Raw genomic sequence first — 24,305 nt, forward strand, 5'->3', positions numbered from 1 at the left:
GGTGTGGAGTGGGTAATGTGGATCTCTGTGAATAAAGGCTTGGAAGCAACTGAAGATCAGGCTCTAGTATTCTATCCTTCACCACCGGGCGATCCAATTTATAACAAAAGCTATATTAATGCAAGTTGTTGTTGTTGTTTGTTGTAAAGGTCGACAAGGTGTTCTGTTCAATTAATCCAAAAAAAAATTGGCGGTATGTGTTTCACCTCAGGATAGAACTGTGAATGTTCCCACAGCTGTTCAAATTCAAAATATACTCTGCCAGATGACAGATTAATTTGGCATGGAGTGTGTTGGTAAAAAGGATGGACTCTTTTTCCCTGCACTGTGTCTAGCTCAAGTGTGTGGTTTGTTTTTCGTGGCTGGGCATTTTTTGTGGCGACGTGTTTCGGTTCCAACCCAAGCAGGCACCTGTTCAAATCCTGGCCTCGATTCCCATTCCATTGTGTCTGTTTTCATTGGGTGAGTTTTTTTTTTTCTGCGACTTGTCAGCCGGGTTGGTAGATCACTGCTTGGCGGCGGAGAGCTAAGCTCAACAAGGAGAGGAAGAAAAACAACTGGCAGTGCCAGTCTTAACTGGCAGATGTGCCATGCCTGTCAGCGCCTCCTGATGCAGTAACGATGACATCCATTCAGGCACCCATGACCCACCATCCCATCTGAAGCGGGAAGTCGCAAAGCAGCAGTGAGGATTGGCTAAAGTTGGCAAAGCAATATTTTTTTCAAACAAAAAGCAAAATACTGCAGATGCTGTTAAATCTGAAATAAAAACAGAAAGTGCTGGAAAACACTCAGCAGATCAGACAGCATCTGTGGAGAGAGAAACAAAAGTTAATGTTTCAGGTTGACGAACCTGGCTCTGATGAAAGGTCATCGACCTGAAATGTTAACTCTTATTTCTCTCTCTCCGCAGACGCTGCCTGACTTGCTGAGCATTTCTAGCCTTTCCTGTTTTTATTTCAATATTTTTAAACACCTTGTTTTTTTGTTTTAGGTCTGGTAAGATTCCAGTCAATGAAGTTGAACAAACAAACGTACCTTACATTTATGCCATCGGCGACATATTAGACGGCAAGCTGCAGCTCACACCAGTGGCAATCCAGGCTGGGCGGTTGCTTGCCAGGAGGCTCTATGGAGGATCTGCGGTCAAGGTACATTTTAATTGCTACCTTCTTGCAACTGCTGAAACCACTTGAGGGCATGTAATGGGCGAAAAATTCTTTATTGTTGTCTCGTTTTGAATAAATGTTGTTATTGGGGTAAAAATTCCAATGTGTCACTCCTTTGTGTACGTGCCAGGAGTGCACGTCATAAAATTGCGGCATGCAATTTGCGGTCCGTTTGGATGACAATCATGGACCGAGTGTGTGGTATGTGCTCTCAATACCGGCCCAGAATTTTTACCCCCGTAGTTCCACACAGTCTTGAATCTAGAGAGCTAATGTTAACCGCACTTTATCTAAAAAAAGAAAGAACTTGGCACCTAATCGCACCCTCAAGAACTCCCAAAGCGCTTTACAACCATTGGATTCCTTTTGAAGTGCAATCAATGATGTTATCTAGGCGTCTAATTAAACGTTGATGGGTGAATGTGATGAAGTGAATTGTGAAGTGTTTTGGTGAAGTTTTGTTCAAGTTATTGTATCTGTTTTACTGTTCCTAGTTATTGGTGGCTAACCGCTTAAATCAACTCCATGATGCCCATAAAGCTCACTTTTGCACTCCCCTGATTTGTATAACCTACACAAAATCATCACTTTGCAGCGTTCACAGGAAACTGGGTGGAATCGCAGAATGTGACCTCCAAAAGTCTAGCAAAAATCATGGAGTCCCACATAATAAATATGGATTTGATTTATTCAGTCACCACAGACCAGTGGCCCTGAGAAAAATTGAGACCTGAAACGATCAACTGGCCTCTAAGTCCGAATGCAGTATATGTCACCCATAAATTGACAATATTGGCGGCCGTGCCTTTAGCCGTCTAGGCCCTAAGGTCTGGAATTCTCTTCCTAAACCTCTCTGACACTCCACCTTTATGACACACCTTAAATTCTACCCCTTTGACCAAGCTTTTGGTCACCTGTCCTAATGTCTACTTTTGGAACATAGAAACAGGAGGAGGCCATTCAGCCCCTCGAGCCCGTTCTGCCATTCAGTTAGATCATGGCTGATCTGTATCTTAACTCCATTTACCTGCCTTGGTTCCGTGACCCTTATTATCCTTGCCTAACAAAAATCTATCAATCTCAGTTTTGAAATTTTCAATTGATCCCCAGCCTTAGCAGCTTTTTTGGGGAAAGTGTTCCAGATTTCCACTATCCTTTGTGCGAAGAAGTGCTTCCTGACATGGCCTCTGAACAGCCTAGCTCTAATTTTAAGGTTATTCCCCCTTGTTCTAAACTCCCCCACCAGAGGAAATAATTTTTCCCTATCAAATCCTCTGGCTCGGTGTCAATTTGTGTTTCGTAATCACTCCTGTGAAGCACCTTGGGACGTTTTACTACGTTGAAGGTGCTATATAAATGCACGTCGTTGTTGTTGTTGTTGTTGTTGTTGTTGTTGTTGTTGTTGTAAAGAGACAAACTTCTATAAGAAATACTCGCGAAAATTGCATCTATGTATGTTTAGAGTTGGGATGCTCCACTGGTGCTAACTATTTCTTTGTGTTCACAACCCCGACAGTGTGACTATGTGAATGTGCCCACCACCGTCTTCACTCCCTTGGAATATGGAGCCTGTGGTTATTCAGAAGAGAGAGCTTTGGAAACATACGGGAAGGAGAATGTGGAGGTGAGTTACCAGATTGTTCGAAAGAGGAGCGGAAAATGTTGGACATTATTTTCCCGGTAACTTTTATCGATCCAATCTTTTACATTTGTAGGTCTATCACGGTTACTTCTGGCCACTGGAGTGGACTATTCCATCAAGGGATAACAACCAGTGTTATGCCAAGGTTATCTGCAACAAGCAAGATCATGTACGTATTTCAAAAGACTAATTTGTGGGACTTCTTCCAGTGCTGGTTGGAAGTTATTTTCATTGATCTTATTTATAAAGTACCACTAAATTAATAGCCGTAACACAAAGCAAGCAATCCAGGCAAACCATTGAGATTTTGGTTGATAAACATAAAGATGGCAATTTAAAGTAACTCGCTGGGCGGGAAACCCACGGGGTTGGGCGCAACGCTGATCTTACCCCCCCTCCCCCCCCTTACCCCCTTGGTGTCTGATTTTACGCTCTATTGAAGTCGACGGACGGTGATATTGGGCGTGGTATAAATCCGCCGTTTCTCCTGATCCCACGGATTTCCCGCCCAGCAAGTTAGGTTAAAATTACCCCCAAAGTTTCCTCTGTGGATACTGCAGCAGTTAGAAAGAAAGAAAGTAAGGAATACAGAGCTAGTCTGTATATCGAAAATGAATTTAGAATTCATTTCTGCCCTTTTAACGGTCGTACCAATGAGGCTGCTTTTTGCCTACAAATGGAGGTACCATTCCAGTTCCCTATTGAAGGGCAAAAAATAACATTGCTTTCGTGTTTTCGGGCAAGGCTGTAGAATGAAGGATTTCCATCAACAATCTGGTGCAGTGCTGAATTCCCTACTCCAGCCATGCTGATTTAAGGATACACTGAGCACAGTGCAGCCACTTGCCTAACGGTATAGGGTAAATAAGATGGAGAGTTATCAATGGGGCAACTCACACACCTCTCGGTGGATTCAGGGAGCATTGGCAGAGGTCTGGGTGAAGGCCTTCTCGCCTGTAGTTGTTGCATGGGGCGGAAGAAGGAGGGGACGGGGCGATGAGATGAAGAGCAGCGAGAGGAGAGAAAAGTACCTTGGTGTTGATTTTATCTTCAAAATCATTTTATAGTTCTATACGTGAGATTAAATTAGAATGCACTTTCCTTTTCAGAATCGGGTAATAGGTTTCCACGTATTGAGCCCGAATGCAGGGGAAATCACCCAGGGATTTGCAGCTGCAATAAAATGTGGAATGACCAAGGAGCAGCTGGATAGTACAATAGGAATTCACCCAGTCTGTGCAGAGGTATAATATATACACTTAAACCTTTCTTGATTGAGATACTTGAACACATTGATCTTAATGCTGTATTTTTATTGTTATATATGTATGTATATTGCCCATTAGCAAGTACATATGTTATAATGGGATACGGTACAGTTACAACTTACTGCAAAGTAACCTGAGCTATAATTACATTTAAGCCGACTGATTATTCCTGCTTTCCTTTTGTCCCATCACCTTCATGGTGCAGTGAGTCAAACTCCCCCGCCCCTTATAAGTTGACATAAGATACAGTAACGTGCACACTCACACTGGGACAGAAAAAAAGCAGTGGATAGTGGAGGTTTAGTTTCCTGATCTCAGATATGCTCATCATGTGGGGAGCCACTGGGTGAAAATCAGGCACCTACCTATGGGCAGGGAGGGAGATCATTGCTGGACTCTTTCCTGACATCTGTTTTACATTGCTGAGAAGAGGAGCTTGAATGAAAGCAAACCCTGTTAAAGCTGCTGCGAGATTAATCAACCAAATACGCAAAGGGATGGAAGCAGTCAGACTGACACGAGTTCAATTGAGAGCCCAGCTAGCATCTGTATTGGTAGGGACTTTGCAGTTAAAGCAAACAAAGTTTCAAAGGGGAGCTGAACGGGCTGATTTCTTCCCCCTTCCTCCTCCCCCATACGTACACCCCACGCCGACTTGGTTCCTGTGTGCCATTATATGGAAAGTGTTCGATTTCCCCTCTCACTGACACACTCTCCATCCCATCTTCATTGGACCTTAACCATTCATAGAATCATAGAATCATAGAAGTTTACAACATGGAAACAGGCCCTTCGGCCCAACATGTCCATGTCGCCCAGTTTATACCACTAAGCTAGTCCCAATTGCCTGCACTTGGCCCATATCCCTCTATACCCATCTTACCCATGTAACTGTCCAAATGCTTTTTAAAAGACAAAATTGTACCCGCCTCTACTACTGCCTCTGGCAGCTCGTTCCAGACACTCACCACCCTTTGAGTGAAAAAATTGCCCCTCTGGACCCTTTTGTATCTCTCCCCTCTCACCTTAAATCTATGCCCCCTCGTTATAGACTCCCCTACCTTTGGGAAAAGATTTTGACTATCTACCTTATCTATCCCCCTCATTATTTTATAGACTTCTATAAGATCACCCCTAAACCTCCTACTCTCCAGGGAAAAAAGTCTCAGTCTATCCAACCTCTCCCTATAAGTCAAACCATCAAGTCCCGGTAGCACCCTAGTAAATCTTTTCTGCACTCTTTCTAGTTTAATAATATCCTTTCTATAATAGGGTGACCAGAACTGTACACAGTATTCCAAGTGTGGCCTTACTAATGTCTTGTACAACTTCAACAAGACATCCCAACTCCTGCATTCAATGTTCTGACCAATGAAACCAAGCATGCCGAATGCCTTCTTCACCACCCTATCCACCTGCGACTCCACTTTCAAGGAGCTATGAACCTGTACTCCTAGATCTCTTTGCTCTATAACTCTCCCCAACGCCCTACCATTAACGGAGTAGGTCCTGGCCCGATTCGATCTACCAAAATGCATCACCTCACATTTATCTAAATTAAACTCCATCTGCCATTCATCGGCCCACTGGCCCAATTTATCAAGATCCCGTTGCAATCCTAGATAACCTTCTTCACTGTCCACAATGCCACCAATCTTGGTGTCATCTGCAAACTTACTAACCATGCCTCCTAAATTCTCATCCAAATCATTAATATAAATAACAAATAACAGCGGACCCAGCACCGATCCCCGAGGCACACCGCTGGTCGCAGGCCTCCAGTCTGAAAAACAACCCTCTACAACCACCCTCTGTCTTCTGTCGTCAATCCAATTGTGTAAGAAGAGCGCCCTCCGCTGTACCAGAGTGTCATGGTAAAACAGTGCTGATTGTGTCTGTTACTTTCACTCTCTGATCCAAAATTAATACTCAAGTAATTTACATTCTGAATCTTTAGGCGGAAAACTTTGCTGATTCACATGTTGGGGGGATAAAGACAGGTACAACAGAAAGAATAAATAATTCATGTTTAATTTTAAAAAGACTTGGAAGGGATGCAGCGCAGATTCACCGGAATAATGCCAGGGTTTAATGGGTTAAATTTTGAGGACAGGTTGATATACTTGGGTTGTATTCCCTTGAGTTTAGAAGGTTGATGGGTGAGCTAAGCAAGGTGTTTAAAATGACAAAGGGATTCGATGGGGTAGATACCTAGAAATTATTTCCTCTGATGGGGGAATCCAGAACAAGGAGCATAACCTTAAGATATAGAGCTAGGCCATTTAGGAGTGAAATCAGGAAGCACTTTTTCACACATAGGGTAGCGGAAATCTGGAACTCTCTTCCCCCCAAAAGGCTGTGGATGCTGGGGGACAATTGGAGCTTTCAAGACTGATTTCGATAGTTTTTTGTTAGGGAAGGGTATGAAGGGATTTGGAACAAAGGTGGGTAAATAGAGTTGAGGTACAGATCAGCCACAATCTAATTGAATGGCGGAACAGGCTCGAGGGGCTGAATGGCCTACTCCTGTTCCTATGACTAATTATTATAAAATTATAATTAAGTAATTCTTGAATCTGTGAATTCAGATCTATAAGCAGTTCATAAAATTGACCAAACATTGAGTATTTACAATTCAGATATAACGTGATATTACCAATTTATTATTCTAATAGTACAAGACCACTCAATGAATATAAATGTTAATTATTTATAACAATGGACAGAATTTTCACCTCATTTTTGTTCTAAACAATACTATTTTTAATGCGCAATTAGACTATTGAAGCTCTGTTAGTCATCGAGTGCAAGTTTTTAGTGGACAGCTGGAAATTAAATATTGTCCATGTGAGGTTTCCAGTAGTTTACAGCTTGTAATAAGCTCAATATTCTGATAATTCAATGAGCCTTGTGCTTTATAAAGTTGCTTCTGTTTTTGCGAAGTGTAACACCCAATGTCTAGCATCTCTATGGTGTTTGCTGTGATATGATAATTAAATGACTTAGATGGGATATTTACACCTGTATGTTCTAAAAGCAGATTTACATACGCTGTTTTGAGAAAATTATAATGATTCAATTAACAGATAATTTATGCCTCAACCACTTGAAATTAGATTCGTGCTGTGAGATAGTTAGACCTTTCTTCTTGCATTCAATATTAGAGAGACAGTTTCAGGTAATTATCTGTATTGATGTTTAGTCCTTCGCTTTGGAACAAAATTATTTCTTAGATTTTATTTTTGTAAGGAGTTTTACTTTGAAGAATCCTTTGAGTATTTTTCTTTCAGTCTGTAACTTCAAAAGGCCCGCACTGTTTGTTTTTAAAAAAAAAAGATTTCCTTTTGTGCGTCGCGCTATAAAAATAACCCGGCTCTATTCATTTCGATTGGTTTGAAAAATATGCCGACAAACACCTTGCACTTATACAGCACCTTTAACGTAGCAAAACCATCACAAAGAACTTCACCAAATCAAAAGCAAAAGATGCTGGAAATCTGAAATAAAAACAGAAAATGCTGGAGAAGCTCAGCAAGTCAGGCAGCGTCTGTGGAGAAAGAAACAGAGTTAACGTTTCAGGTCGAAGGAACTTTGAAGGAATCATTTCTTCCAAAGGACTTCACAGCTGAAGGGGTCATATCTTTGCAGGAGTAGAGTGGGGACTAGGGAAGGGCTGTCACAGAGGTAGACTTTTTAAGGAGGAATTTGAAGGTGGGGAGAAACATAGCACAATAAAGGGGTTTAGGGAATTCCAGAGTGTGCATATGAACATACAAACAAATGACGGACAGGAAAAGACTGTTTCGCCCATCCAGCCTGTCCCACACAATTAAAAAAGGAAGAATTGCATTTCTATAGCACCTTTCACAACCTCAGGACGTCCCAAAGCGCTTTACAGCCAGTAAAGTACTTTTTGAAGTGTAGTCACTGTTGTAATGTATGAAAGGCAGCAGCCAATTTGCGCAAAGCAAGGTCCCACAAACAGCAATGTGATAATGATTGGATAATTTGTTTAGGTGATGTTGATTGAGGGATAACTATTGGCTGGGACACAGGGGCAAACTCCCCTGCTCTTCTTTGAATAGCGCCATGGAATCTTTTACATCCACCTGAGAGGGCAGACGGTGCCTCGGCTAAACGTCTCATCCGAGAGACGATATATACACTGCCCACCCCACCCGAAACTGTGTGATCTCCTGGGAGGGGCGAGAAACCAGATAAAAACCCTTGCCAATTTGGGGAGAGAAATAAATCTGGGAAATTCCTCTCCGAGCCCTTTAGAGGTTCGAAACTAGTCCAAGAGATCACTCAGGCCCTGATAGTTTTCAGGGGGTAAGGTGACTGAAAAATCTGCCACCAATGGTAGGTTGGGGGGGAGCACAGTAGACCAAAGTTGGGAGAGCAGAGGGTGAAGGCAGGGGGCTGGAAAAGGCTGCAAAGTTGTAGTGGGGGCGAAATCATGAAAGGACTTGAAGAGTCGGGGGGGGGGGGTGGGGAGGGGGGGGGCGGGTGCCAACGGAGTCAGCTCCAACAACACTCAAGAAGCTCGACACCATACAGGACAAAGCAGCCCGCTTGATTGGCACCCCATCCACCACCCTAAACATTCACTCCCTTCACCACCGGCTCACAGTGGCTGCAGTGTGTACCATCCACAGGATGCACTGCAGCAACTCGCCAAGGCTTCTTCGACAGCACCTCCCAAACCCACGACCTCTACCACCTAGAAGGACAAGAGCAGCAGGCACATGGGAACAACACCACCTGCACGTTCCCCTCCAAGTCACACACCATCCCGACTTGGAAATATATCGCCGTTCCTTCATCGTTGCTGGGTCAAAATCCTGGAACTCCCTTCCTAACAGCACCGTGGGAGAACCTTCACCACACGGACTCCAGCGGTTCAAGAAGGCGGCTCACCACCACCTTCTCTAGGGCAATTAGGAATGGGCAATAAATGCCGGCCTCGCCAGCGACGCCCACATCCCATGAACGAATAAAAAAAAATAGGTGTGCATGATTTTGTGCTAGTTGGTTGCATCCAGCACAGTTCTGGCTGAGCTGGGTGAACCTTGGAAGGGCCAATAAGGAGACTGTTGGCAGGGGTTGGCAAAGGTGTGGATGAAGCTTTTAGCAGCAGTTAGGGGTGAGGCAGGGGTGGAGATGGGTGATGTTTCGGAGGTGGAGTTAAGCAGGTTTGGTCATGGACTGGATATCTGGTTTGAAGCTTAGCTCCCGGTCAGTGAGGCAGTCATTTTGCACAAAGCAAGGCTCACAAGTAGCAAATGAGATGAATGAATAAATGTGTTGATTCAGGAAAGAATGTTGACCAGGACAGCGGGAGAACTCCCTGCTCTTGTTTGACTCGTCTGACAACGCCTCGATTTTAAAATTCTCATCCTTGTTTTCAAATCCCTCCATGGCCTCACCTCTCCCTATCTCTGTAACCTCCTCCAGCCCTACAACCCTTGAGATCTCTGCGTTCCTCCAATTTTCTTGCCTCTTGTGCATCCCCGATTTTCATCGCTCCACCATTGGCGGCCGTGCCTTCAGCCGCCTAGGCCCTAAGCTCTGGAATTCCCTCCCTAAACCCCTCCGCCTCTCTACCTCTCTCTCCTTTATGTCACTTCTTAAAACCCATTTCTTTGACCAACTGTCCTAATATCTCATTATGTGGCTCGGTGTCAAATTTTGTCTGATGACGCTCCTGTGAAGCGCCTAGGGACATTTTACTACGTTAAAGGCGCTATATAAATGCAAGTTGATGTTGACTATCAAACATGAAGTCTGCTGGCATAATATTAGAGCGTATTGGCTTAAATGGGATTTTTCTTATGGGGTATTGGTGCCATTATGTTTAACAAACCTATTGGCAGCACTGCGTTGAATCTACAGTGAAGCTTGTCTTATATGTAACAGGGTAAATTTTGCAAAGCCCGCCACCACTGGCAGTGTGGGACAGTATGTCCTTTTCTTCATGACATGCACTGGGTCCATGCGGGGCGCTGCCAGCAATGTGGGGCCTCACAGAATTTGCCCTCAAGGTCACTGTTGTGGTAGTGTAGTCCTTTTATGGTACTGGTTTTGCAACCCACACGTTGTGAGTTCAAATCCCACAAAGGGCAAGTTGCGAAATCAAATTTAATAAATCTGGTCCTTTTGTGAGCTGGCACCTGAAAAAGTGAGCAAGAAAGATGACGGATTTTTGTAAAAACCCAACTGGGTCAATAATGTCCTTTCAGGGGAGATCTACGTGTGACACCAGTCCTATATTACACGGTTGACTCTTAATGCCTTCTGAGAAGCCTACCACCTGCTTCTGAGGTAAACTAGGCATGAGCAGCTTCACCCGCATCCCGAGAAAAACTTTAAAAAAAAATTAAGCCCCCATACAAGCTTTTAAGGTGCATTTAAAGGGAAGCTAGATAAACATATGAGGGATAAAGGAATAGAAGATTATGCAGTTAGGGTCAAATGAAGAGGGGAGGGGGCTCGTGTGGAGCATGGGCCAGCCGGGCCGAATGGCCTGTTTCTGTGCTGTACATTCGATGTAACTCCATGTAATGACAGTCACAACTATCTATTAATGATTCAGGTTTGAAGCTTCATTGAGAGCTCACCTCAAAATTCATCCTAAAATTTAGACCGTATTTGTTTTTCATTCTGCTGTAGATAAATTAAAACGGGAATTCTTTCTTTTTTTTCAGATATTCACCACGCTATCAATCACTAAGCAGTCTGGAGGAAACGTCCAACAGTCTGCATGCTGAGGTTAAACCCTGCTGTTGTGACTGTTGCCGTAATGGTTCACTTCATCTCTGAACAACACTGTCAGATCGGAAAAAAAAAAAGAAACAACCACCTTGTTGCCGTGTTAAGACACCGTACTCCCTCATTAATGGGCCTAGTGTTCCAGACCATCATTGAGGAGATCTGCAGTGGTGTGAGATCATTTGTGTTACCATTGGCAACCAGTGCAACGGTGGGGTTATTATTCGTCCTCCGAAGCGAGCTGCTGCTCTGTAGGAGCATTATCCTAATGCTTTCATGAAGTCCCAGCCTGGAACCAGTTTCGAATGGAAGGCTGCGATGGAAAAACTGCAAGCACAGTCTAGGAATTCTCAGCAGGTTTGGACATAAGGTCTTCCACTACCAACTCAAGAACTCATTAATACCAGACCAAAATTAGAAAGAAAAAAAAAACCCAACATACATTATAGTTTTCTGAGTGCATTTCAGGTGCTTTTCACTCTGAGGAAACTGGAATTTCCTTAACATAGTATTTCTGCATATTTTCACCATCCGTTTACGTCTGTTTCGGTTTATGAGTGGACTTTTAAATGTCATGTTTAATATTGAAGCTGAATTAATAATTTTTTTCTGGTTCTCGCTAACTTTGTTGGGCGATAGCGCGAAACGAGCGATGGTGAATCGGCTGCCCCTTTTACACCCCCTTTTGGAAAATCGGGCAGAGTGGGAGACAAGCTGCCGATTTGCTATCACCTGCTTTGGGCTACTGTCCAAGACCAATTTCACCCCCAATGTTTTTAGTCTTTGGGCATTAATGGTTCACAGCAAGATAATTCATTCCTAGAAAAAGAAATTGAAGACAACACTTCCCTCAGGCATTCTTGTTATTGTTGGAACCAAGGGTGAAGACCCCAAAATGGCTTTTCTGTTCGTACTAGTTTTTTTTAATACCAGTCTGATGGTCCGTTCTCTGGAGCAAAAGTTGTTTAGATCAGTATTTAGGCCCTGACAGAAAAGCCCTGCATTCTAAAGCAGAAAAAGGGCTCTGTAGGGGTAAATTAATGGCCATTAAACTGCCATTTAATCTAGGCTGCATTTACACCACAACGATAGTGTTGGTGCAAAGTAGTTTTGGTTCATGCCCATACTAAAATTGTGGTGTAAATCCGGAGTCAGGGGCCAACCGGAGTCAGGGGCCAACCGGATGTTAGAATCATTGTGCTCTCATCTCTTGCACTGGACAAACTTTTCAGTCTTTAGATTATTGCACTCATTGAGCACATTGTGGTTTCTAGCACTGATTAGCCTTAGTACTCAGTGTCGTTTAACTGTTCCAGAAGCACATAAATCTGCAACCCTGTTGAATAAGTGGAGCATGGGTTGCAGTTTTGCTTATGAGAAACATTGATGACTATTGTATCTCACTCCTGCCTGCAGCATTCATGAGTTTACAGGACTGTTCCACTCATAAAAGAAAGGTGGTGACAAATTAATGCGGTATATTTGTTAAGACACAATTCGATATCATGAAATTAGACAGTGTAGAAGTATTAAGTTCTAGGTCTGTTGACAGAAATATTTCTGAGATGAGTTGGATTGACTTTATGTAGAAAATTGCATCTCCATTTTTGTTTCAAGAATTTACTTCCATTTTTATTTTATACATCCATCTCAAGTTATGTAGCTTTACCAATGTTCTACATATTATTTTAGTTTGCATATAATGTATAAATTTTCCTGATGTGCTGTATTACAAAAATGAAATCGTATTAAAGACTATGTCAATGATGGAAGCACGTATATATTTTGTTGCTAATGAAAGAAAGAACTTGTATTTATATAGCGCCTTTCACGGCCTCAGGATGTCCCAAAGCGCTTTATAGCCAATAAATACTTTTGAAATGCAGTCACTGTTGTAATGTAGGTAATGAGACGGTGGAGGTAAAATTCAACTCCAGTGGGGGCTGCATACTGGGCGGGGTGTATACTGGGCGGGGCGTATACTTGGCGGGGCGTATAATGGCAGCGAGTGTAACGGAGGTCATATAACGGGCAAAGTGTATGATGGGCGGGGCGAATAATGGCAGAGAGTAAACAGGGAGGATGTATAACGGGAGGAGAGCATAACGGGCGGGGCATATAATGACGGAGAGTGTAACCGGGAGGGCGTATAATGGGTGGAGAGTATAACGGGCGGGGCAAAACGGGTGGGGCATACAACAGGCGTTTGATCTGCTACCGCCTGTTTTGTGCCTCCGCCGATATTGAATTTTACCCTCAGTATTTTTATTGGGCTGTGTTCAGGCTTCAAACCGATCACAGGTAGTTGGGGGGAGCGAGAGGGTGAAATTCGACTGGGGCGGAGAGGCAAAACGGGCGGTATGGCATCTTCCGCCTGTTCCAAGTCCCATCTGATATTCGTGTCCATTGACTTCAATGGAACTGAATATCGAGCGGGGTGTATAACTGGGATTATAACCAGGGATGGGGTTTATTTAAATGTCTAGGGGGGGTACCCGTGCTTATAATGGCGCAACAGGGAAGCCCGACCCATGGGGGTGATGGAGCTCGGAGTGGAGACTGAAGCCCACAGAAATATAAAATCATGGAATCTTACAGCACACGAGGCCATTCAGCCCAACATGCCTTTGCCAGCTCTTTGAAAGACCTATCCAATTAGTCCCACTCCCCTGCAATGTTCTTGATTCCCCTCGGCACCAGGGTACACCTTGGTTAAAGTAATCGATCCTTCTCTATTGGGCATATAAAGCATCCGCATCCACTGGAGCACAATTCCTTAGTCTATCTGCAACGAGGCTAGAAACCTGACCGATCAAGATTCCACCCCAAGTTGCTACCCTTCCCACTGGAATTGCTCTGCTCCCCCTCCCAAAGCAAAGTTTCCAGGCTCTCTGATATAATGCGTTGGAAAGTTTTAGCTGCAACAAGTAAAACTTATCCCCTTGCAGAATGCATTTCAATGTGAAGAAATGGAAATCCCTTGTCAGATAATCTCGAAGGCAGGAGACAGTGGATTCCAAAGAGAAAAGGCTCATTCATTTGTAAAATGTAGATCTCGAAGCTTGTGTTGGCACAGAACGTGTTGACTTTTCAGATTCATGAACAGAGCTGAGGTGCAGGAAGGGCATGGAAGGGATAAGGAGATCATGAATCAGCCACTGGGACTGCTGGAGGCTGTGTGCACTGAGAGCATGCGATCTGAAGAAAGTTGTCAAATGTAAAGTGGAATCGTCAATGGATTTAAAAAGTGAGTAATTTTCTGCAAAATTACATTTTCTTGCCCCTCCCTTCCTTCCCCCCACTCCCCCCCCCCACTTAGTCCGGACACCATTAGATTGGTCTCTGCATATACTAATATTATTAGCAGATCGAATGTACTGGGGCAAAAGTGTTACAGGCCGACTACCACAGGAAGTGCAACACATACAAGAACCGTGAGCTGTAAGGAAGAATTTTAATATATTATTATAGATACATAGCTCAAAAACTAAAGCTTTCACATTTTGTCCAAATAAAGTCAACTTCCTGCATCCAAGTACAAAATATGCAGATAAAATCAGAATGAATATTTAGTGACGTACATTAATAAAGGGTATCTATTAAACATTCGCTGATTTTAGAAAAGAAACGCTTTCCGTTGAGCTGGAAAATGAAGAATAATTATATGAATAGCTATCTAAAGCCATCTAAAGCAATGGCTTATTTGTGTAATAATTGAATTAGTCTCAATTGAAAAATGCATTTTAATACAGTAAATGAGAGAGAATGGAAATCGCCATGAATATTTCATTAAATTAACATACTAAAATTGGACATGCATTTGATGTCCTTATTACTATATAATATTTTGCCAAATGAAAATATCCCACCCCTTACCCCCAAAAATATGAACATTATTAGTGCAACTTAACTGTCATATTGTGTCTAGTTTCATATGTTCAATGCATTTTTTTCCTGACATGGGGAAGTGTGGATGAAAGTAAAAAGCCAGAATTAACAGAAAATGCTTTCATTGGTGAGATTGCGGTGAGCAGAGGCTGGAAATTTGCAAGTTGTGGAACAAGCCAACGCTGCACGCAATATTCCTGAGCTTGTTGTCTCCCGCGCTCTCTCTCGCACAGAATGTTCAAGAGCTCCATCAAGCAGGTAAATACTATTCCAATCAGGCCATAATGAGGCAGCTTGGGTTCTTCCTGTTATCCCGCCCAGCACTGTGCTTTCCCCATGTGAAGTGGATACTAATGGCGAGTGTTAAGGAATCAGCCCCAAAATCACATTCTTTGATGAAAGAAATATACTGATTTCAAATGAAGAGTAACAAAGCCCAACCATTTCAGCTCTAGAGTGCTCAATGATGTATTTATTGAAATTAGGAGTCGTAGTGTAGATATTTTGCAGAATAATTATTTGTCACATCAGTATTGAAATCTATGTATCATGAAGCATTTAGTGGTATACTCTCTAAGAATGATACCGAAGCTAAACGGGTTAAATTTTGAGGACTAGTCTTATATTCCCCTGAGTATGGAAGATTAAGGGATGATCTAATTGAGGTGTTTAAGATGATTAAAGGATTTGATAGGGTCGATAGAGATAAACTATTTCCTCTAGTGGGGGAGTCCAGTACAAGACTACATAACCTTAAAATTAGAGTTAGGCCGTTCAGGGGTGATGTCAGGAAGCACTTCTTCAACAAAGGGTGGTGGAAATCTGGAACTCTTTCCGCCAAAAAGCTGTTGAGGCAGTGGGTCAATTGAAAATTTCAAAACTGAAATTGATAGATTTTCATTAGGTTAGGTAACCACAGAAAGTTAGGGCTGCTACTTCACAGCGTAAGGACTCTGTTAATGGGGTAATTTATGTTTCCAATGCCCTTCCACTTTGAAACCAGTTAGCAATTAATGAGAATTAATTAATAAATAATTACTGATAAAAGAGAAGGCTGAGGGGTGACCTCATCGAGGTCTTTAAAATTATGAAGGGGTTTGATAGGGTAAACTTAAAGAGGATGTTCCCACTTGTGGGGAGTCCAAAACTAGGGGTCATAAATGTAAGATAATCTCTAATAAATCCAATAAGGAATTCAGGAGAAACTTCTTTACCCAGAGAGTGGTTAGAATGCGGAACTCGTTACCACAAGGTGTAGTTGAGGCGAAAAGCATAGATGCATTTAAGGGGAAGCTAGATAAACACATGAGGGAGAAAGGAATAAAAGGATATGTTGATAGGTTGAGATGAAGAGGGGTGGGAGGAGGCTCGTGTGGAGCATAAACACTGGCATGGACCTGTTGAGCCAAACTGTTTCTGTGCTGTACATTCTATGTAATTCTATATAATAATTGTTCTGCACTTGCCACATGAAGCACGCAACCCAGAATGCAAGTTAAACTGGGGAAATTATAAAAGGAAGTAAATCCTTCACAGAGAAAAAAAATGCTTCAGGGAATATAACTAAATGATAGAACTGAAAGGAAACAAAGAGAGCACAGATTGGAAAATGCTTTACTGGACGTGAATGTCACTGATTGAGAATACGTGAGCTAGTAACTGGCTGGCAAAACAAGAAATGTTTCTGACCAGCAGAGAGGAAGGTCATTATTTGTTGTGAATTGCTATAAAATATATAGCTTTCACATGCAGGCAGCAGCTGCCTTCAGTTCCTGAAATTCGTGAATTAAAAAACAATCTGAGCCCTGGGCAGGAAGTTCTCTTATTCATATGTTTATGTATCATGTTCCATAGGCATGTCATTCGGTCATATTTTAATAAACTTTGTTTAAATAATCGGATGTCCAAGCAGTCACTTCAGAGCTTTGCTAACCATTCAAATCCTTAAATTTCATTGTTAAGGAAATAGACTATTGGTTCTGTCATTCGCCAAGGTCCCAGATGCCCTGTTGACCTCTGCGCCGTTATCAGCTCACACTTCCAGCAAGTTGCGGCGCAAAATTAATTGGAGCTGAAGGGTGAGGAAAAAATCCGACTGACAGAACTCACCGCGAGATGCCACGCTCCAGCAAACTCTGCGCCATTAATTTGTCCGTTTCTGAAAGGATAACTTTGGATAACTTTGTTATTAACAGTATTTTGTTTGCATAAAAGTCCTAAACACACCTTGCTAATAAGTCCAATTTTACTCTACTAATAAAATTCTTCACATACGGCTGTATCTAAGGAACACTCCCTCCACAAGAAGCAATTACCACTTGCCTCATTTACAGAGGTAAATGTGCTTGAAATTATCAATATTGAACAGTTCTTACATATGACGCTAGGCAATTAATCTGAAGCCCAATATAAACACCCTTGTTTAACCTACCAGGTCTATGTAAGGAATGAACGCTTTTTAGTTCCACAGTTTTAAAGGGATGGTTACTATATAACTATTTTTTTTAAACTAAAACTCCAACGGAAGTGTCACGTAAGCATATTTGTGCTCAAACCTAAAAAATGCACTTAGTGCTGCCACGAATAAGTTATAAATCACACTCAGTGTTTTCTTTGAAATGCAACATTTCATCCGTGCCAAGAGAAATAGTTCTGTCATCACCAGTGAAGTTTTTAGTGTGTTCCTTTGAGATCCCTGATTATGTATTGATGCATTCACTGCCGTGGAGAAATTAGATTTCATTGCTGCCCAGAGATGGGGAAAACTATTGCAATTTCAGTTCATGTGCATATTATAAGTGGCGTTTTTGCAACAAACAAAAAAATCTTCATTAAAACGAGTTAGCCAGTCATATTCCAGCAACGGTTTTGGTCATGAGTTACACCAATGTTGTTCCAATATGCAGTAAACAGATTTTCTCTCTGTTGTTTCATTAGAGACATCAGCAACATTGGAAGTTTTAACTTAATACAAAGACCAGAAGTCGTCTGTGGATTACAAAAACAACAAAAGGTGGTGATTTGTTAGAAATTGTAGTTTGTTCTGAACAATGAAGCTTAAAGTATTTGTAGTTCGTTTAGATGTGTGATGCCTATAGTATTTGTAGTTTACACTGACCTATAGTCCCTATAGTGTTTGTAGTTATACTAACCTGTGATGCCTATAGTATTTGTAGTTTACATGGACCTATGATGCCTGTCGTATTTGTAGTTTGTATAGATCTATGATCTATTTGTACTTTGTTTAGGTGTGTGATGCCTATAGTATTTATAGCTTATACTGACCTGTGATGCCTATAGTATTTGTAGTTTACACTGACCTATAGTGCCTACAATATTTGTAGTTTACACTGACCTATAGTGCCTATAGTATTTGTAGTTATACTAACCTGTGATGCCTACAGTATTTGTAGTTTACACTGACCTATAGTGCCTATAGTATTTGTAGTTTACACTGACCTATAGTGCCTATAGTATTTGTAGTTATACTAACCTGTGATGTCTATAGTATTTGTAGTTTGTATAGATCTGTGATGTCTATAGTATTTGTAGTTTTTATAGACCTATGATGTCTATAATATTTGTAGTTTGTATAGATCTGTGATACCTATAGTATTTGTAGTTTGTATAGATCTGTGATACCTATAGTATTTGTAGTTTGTATAGATCTGTGATACCTATAGTATTTGTAGTTTGTATAGATCTGTGATACCTATAGTATTTGTAGTTTGTATGGATCTGTAATACCTATAGTATTTGTAGTTTGTATAGATCTGTGAAACCTATAGTATTTGTAGTTTGTATAGATCTGTAATACCTATAGTATTTGTAGTTTGTATAGATCTGTGATACCTATAGTATTTGTAGTTTACACTGATCAATGTTTAATTGATATACTGTGAACACTGTGCCATCCAAAACTACGCAGAAGGGCTGCTTAACAGGTCTGTGAGTCCTTGTGCCCAATAATCTATTATGCACTCCCAGCGTGTGACTCTGTGCTGGAAGCACAAAAACAGAATAAGTGGGAAATTTACCCTCAAATCTCCAATTATAACAAACCCCATTGTGTCAATATGGTTTCACTTCATTGCCATAATAGTTTGATTGATTAATCATAGTGATAATACCTTTATAGACATTAATTAAGAAAGAAAGACTTGCATTTATATAGTGCCTTTCCCTACTTCAGGACGTCCCAAAGCGCTTGTCAACCAATGAAGTACTTTTTGAACTGTGGTCACTGTTGTAATGTAGGAATCGCAGATGCCAATTTGCAAACAGCAAGGTCCCACAAACAGCAATATGATAATGACCAGATAATCTATTTATGATGATATTGGTTGAGGGGTAAATATTGGCTTGGACACTCGGGGGGGGGGAAACTCCCCTGCTCTTCTTCGAAAGGTACCATGGGATCTTTTACGTCCTCCTGAGAGGTCAGATGGGGTCTCGATTTAATGTCTCATCCAAAAGATTGAATAAATGCTTTAATGGGCCGGATTTTGCTGTGACAGTAATGGTGAGGCTAACAGTACTCACCGTCATTCATGTGCAAATCGGACAGTAACTTCCGGCGACCGCACTTGCGCAGTTAAATGTGGAAATCCAGAAGTTGCTGTACGAGATTCCCTGCTGCTCCAAAAGCTGCGCGAAGAAGGCATCTCGCCGCCTGGCTCCCCGGTGTGAAGTTCGTGTACTGACGTTGCAGATACGGACAAAACTCGCCAACAAAAGTTAAGTCAAGTCATTTCAAGTCTATGGCGTGGTAAGTCTTAATTACTGCCAAACAATCTTTCTGGCACTGAAAATTAAGTATTACAAGTGTGACGCCTCATTCCTTAAGCTTTTAATTATTGTTGGACATTTAAAAAAAAATTTAAATAATGTTTTTTTTTCTTTTTCTTTCTGATAGGGTGAGATGAAGTAGGGAAGGCGGAAGCTCGTGTGGAGCATAAATACCAGCATGGACCTGTTGGGCCGAATGGCCTGTTTCTGTGCTGTAAATTCTATGTAATTTCTGACTCTTAATTCAATATTTCTTTCCCTCTCTTTATTTTGCTTACTGTACCTGATTTGACATTGAATTCACTGTTCTAACTTACACTCCCTGGTTCGGTCTGCACTGCTCATTAACGATTCTTCAATCTGATTTGTTAAGGAGATACACAGCCGCTTGCCCCGTTCACACGGGTCCCAGATGCCCTGTAGAGGGCGCCACGCTTTTTGGCTCCCTAATTTAGAGGAACTTGCCGTGTAAAAGCTGATAGAAAGTCAATGGGCAAGTGCAACCTGTTCATTCACCCCTCACAGCAAAATCCAGCCCATTATCTTGTTTGAAGAACTCTAGATGATAAAACATCATTTGCTTTGCCTTAGTTGAATTGAATTAATTGGCTAATTAGTGCCATTGCAGTGATAAATGTAACAGGAATTGCATTTCCCAAAAGCCCTGTCTCTTTAAACCAAAAATTTACATTTGAGGTTTATTTTGCAAATGTAGTCATTCATCATTATGGCATGTGAAATCCACCTAACCCTTTGTGGTGAACAATAGTGTTTTTTCACTAAAACGCAAATTATAACAATATAGTTTTTAAATTTGTTTAGGAAGTGTTATATCTAATTAGATGTTGGGCCCTACTTGTCTGCTTTCATGAGGTAACTGTATTACTTCCATCTGTGGCACCTTGTGTGGTATCATGCTTGAGAATATGTCACAACAGAATGGAAGTGTTATTTTTATCTTTCCAAAAAGTCCCAGGTTTCCTGCAGCGAAATGCAGGCACCAATAAACCCCCATTTCAGCGAGTTTCAGGTGATGACCTCGTCTGAGGGACGGACTGACAGGCAGGAGCAGCAGTGATCTGAAACTTTTGCTGCTCGCGGTTCTGGACAAGCTTTTCTATCCGATGATCTGTTGAGATGCATTTGCTGCAACTCTTGTGTTTCCTGCATAAACACGGAGTCCTGGTTTTTACTTCTGTTCTCGTGGCACTGCTCTAATCTTAGTCTTGTGTACAACCGACAGTCAAGTGTTGCGGAGGGTCAGTGCGAAGCAGACTGTCCTTTTCAAGTCCATTGATACGCACGGCTTTGGGATATACCGAACTCAGGAATTGTAAACAATTTTACAACACCAAGTTATAGTCCAGCAATTTAATTTTATTTTAAATTCACAAGCTTTCGGAGGCTTCTTCCTTCCTCAGGTACCTGAGGAAGGAGGAAGCCTCCGAAAGCTTGTGAATTTAAAATAAAATTGCTGGACTATAACTTGGTGTTGTAAAATTGTTTACAATTGTCAACCCCAGTCCATCACCGGCATCTCCACATCAGAACTCAGGAATGGGAGAGATGGCTTTTCTCTGGCGCCTGCCTAGTAATCCTACAAATATTCCGTTACTGGATGTGTATAGGCTGATGCTGCTGATAAGTAGGGCAGCATTTTCTTGACGATTCACATTCTCCCACTAGCTTTTCCATCCATCTTTGCCATTATTTACTCCACCATAGATCAGCTCTGAATACCAAGTCAAATCATAACTGAAGAGAATTTTCTACTCAACATCCATCAGTCTTTCTTAAGTGAGTTATTGACTCAAGATAACATATCATTTATCTCTGCACCGTACTGTTCTTTCTGTATCTGCTTGGAGTGATTTGATTGCTGCTTATCTTTCAGATAAGGAACTAATTGTTCTTTAAATAGTGGTGTGATTGAGAATAAAATCATTTTTAATAACATTCACCAAGGCATTGATAAACATGAAGACCAGAGACCAAGGACTTTCCTGAGGGACCCTGCACAGTAGTTAATAAGAAGACAAATGTTCATTTCTCATGGCGCCATGCTTGCGTGCTCTGAGAAAGTCATTTAACCATTTCAAGAGTTCAGCAGATAAACTGCAAGAAAGAACTTCCATTTATTTAACACCTTATCACATCTGCAGGGTGACCCAACATGCTTCAAATCCAATGAAAAACTGTTTTTGAAATGTAGTCACTGTCATTATGTCCAATACAATGTCCATTTTTTGGTCTTCATGGGTCACATGGAGCTTTGGGGCCAATTTAAATCAACTGTTCCCATTAATTTACCTATATCACAACAACAACCTGGATTTACATAGTGTCTTTGAATGCAGTACAGCGTCCCTAGGCGCTTCACAGGAGTGTATTCAGACAAACATTTGACACCCAGCCAACGAAGGAGACATTAGGACAGGTGACCAAATGCTTGGTCACAGAGGTAGGTTTTAAGCAGAGTCCTAAAGGAGGAGGGAGAGAGGTGGAGAGGCGAAGAGGTTTGGGGAGGGAATTCCAGATCTTAGAGTCTAGATGGATGAAAGCGTGACTGCCAATTGTGGAGCCAAGGAAGTCACGGATGCCCAAGAGGCCAGAAGTGAAGGAACGTAGAGATCTCGGAGGATTGTAGGGTTGGAGGAGGTTACAGAGATGGGAGGGCGAGGCCATGGAGGGATTTGAATACGCGGATGAGAATTTTAAAGTCAAGGCTTTGGTGGACTGGGAACTAATATAAGTCAGCGAGCACAGGGGTGATGGGTGAACGGGACTTGGTGCGAGTTAGGATTTCTGATGTGCTCAAGTTTATGGAGATTGGAAGATGGGAGGCCGGCCAAAAGAGCATTGGAATGGTCAAGTCTGGAGGTAACACAGGTATGGATGAAGGTTTCAGCAGTAGATGAACTGAAGCAGGGGCGGAGAAGGGTGATATTACTGAGGTGGAAGTTGATGGTTTTGTGATGGAGAGGATATGGGGTCAGAAGCTCTGCTCTGGGTCAAATAGGTCACCGAGGTTACAGCGGCGAGAGAGAGGGATGGAATCGGTGGCTAGGGAACGGAGTTGGCGGTGGGAGTTGTTGATGCTAACAGATCTTGTACTGATTGAGGATTTAACCACCAATGAGGCAGCAGTACTAAAAGCAGCCCTTTCCAAGCTGAGGGTGAAGCAACATACAAGAATATGTGCAAACAGGTCTAAGCTGCCTGCACTCCCAAGGGATGGATTGCCAGGCCTCAGGATCGACATGTCTCATGGCCGCAGTTTGGACAGCATTAAACATGCTGGGTAAAATTGCGTAGGTGTGTGTTAGAATGCTCAGCTCAAGCAAGACACATACATATACTGAGGACAAAGAAGGCAACACTGAGCCATAATTACATGGCACAGGTGGAAGTGAAGTAGAGCACTCTTGTTTTCTTACTCTTTTATTTACATGGTTTGTAGTAATGCTTAGGGAGGTTATATTGTCCTGCAGTGGCTGGAAGCTCTGAATGGACAGGAGTGTCGTTGCTTGATTCACTTATCTGGCAGCATGTATTACCTTGTACCTTACATAGAATTACATAGAATTTAGACAGCAGAAACAGGCCATTCGGCACAAGTGGTCTATGCCGGTGTTTATGCTCCACTCGAGCCTCCTCCCACCCTACTTCATCTCACCCTATCTGCATATCCTTCTAATCCTTTCTCCCTCATGTACTTATCTAGCTTTCCCTTAAAGGCATCTATGGACAGTGGAACACACAGATGGATTGAAACTGTGAATGAGTAAAATATTCGGCATCTGGCAGTAGTGTGTCTCTGTGTGTGTGGGAAAGGGGAAATCAGTTGATAGTGCATGGCAACTTAATTAATAGCACTCAATGGAATTGCCTGTAACGTTTATTCACATCCTTCTGCCTAAATAATAGGAAATAGTTTCACACATTATGACATAACTATGAAAGTAACCGTAATTTCACTGATTGAATTGCCAAATTTATCCTGAAAAAGTGAGGGAAAGTATGTATTGCAATCATAGCATAGAAATTCGGTGAATATTGCTTTTATATGGAAGGTAATACTCATGATTTGCTTCCATTAGACATTTTGCTGCATAGATGACAGCCGTGACTCAGTTGGCAGCACACTTACCTCAGAGTCAGAAGGTTGTGGGTTCATAGTCCCACTTCCAGAGACTTAAGCATTAAATCTAGGCTGACACTCTAGTGCTGCACTATTAGAGGTGCTGTCTCTCAGAAGAGATGTTAAACTAAGGCACCATCTGCCCTCACAGGTGGATGCAAAAGATCCCATGGCGCTATTGTGAACATCTCCCCAGTGTTCCGGCCAATATTTATCCCTTCACTAACAAAAAAACAGATTATCTGGTTATTATCACATTGCTGTTTGTGGGAGCTTGCTGTGCTCAAATTGGTTGCCATGTTTCCGACATCACAACAGTGAAGTACAGCCAAAGTACCTTCAAAAAAGGTACTTCATTGGCGTAAAGCATTTTGGGACGTTCTGAGGTCATGAAAGGCGCGATGTAAGTGCAAGTTCTTTCTTTGAACATTTATTGTTCCCAATTATTATAATCACTGAATTGCTTGGTATATAGGTTTAATGTCTCCATGGATAATTTAGAAATCATTTGCTTCAAGGAGACAGCTTGTACTTGTCAAAAATCAATGTCTGGGCTTATTAGGAGCGTGCTGCACCAATTATATGTGCACCACACAGCACGAGAAGCTTGGATGGCACAACTCCAGCGACTCCCACAG

The 24,305-nt window shown here is 42.0% G+C and overlaps 1 protein-coding gene across 2 annotated transcripts in view; it reads left to right on the top strand.

The window, feature by feature from the left end:
- LOC137334574 (thioredoxin reductase 1, cytoplasmic-like) overlaps nucleotides 1–12,617 on the top strand; it is a 34,666-nt gene extending 22,049 nt beyond the window's left edge. For both annotated transcript variants that reach the window (XM_067999351.1, XM_067999349.1), the window contains exons 10-14: nucleotides 995–1,151; nucleotides 2,686–2,793; nucleotides 2,885–2,980; nucleotides 3,921–4,055; nucleotides 10,787–12,617. In XM_067999351.1, the coding sequence (XP_067855452.1) occupies nucleotides 995–1,151; nucleotides 2,686–2,793; nucleotides 2,885–2,980; nucleotides 3,921–4,055; nucleotides 10,787–10,849 (559 nt within the window). In that variant the 3' untranslated portion in view covers nucleotides 10,850–12,617. The remainder of the gene's footprint in view (nucleotides 1–994; nucleotides 1,152–2,685; nucleotides 2,794–2,884; nucleotides 2,981–3,920; nucleotides 4,056–10,786) is intronic.
- Nucleotides 12,618–24,305: the final 11,688 nt, after the last annotated feature.

This window comes from Heptranchias perlo, chromosome 18 (assembly GCF_035084215.1).
Source record: "Heptranchias perlo isolate sHepPer1 chromosome 18, sHepPer1.hap1, whole genome shotgun sequence".
In the NCBI taxonomy this organism is placed as follows: Eukaryota; Metazoa; Chordata; class Chondrichthyes; order Hexanchiformes; family Hexanchidae; genus Heptranchias; species Heptranchias perlo.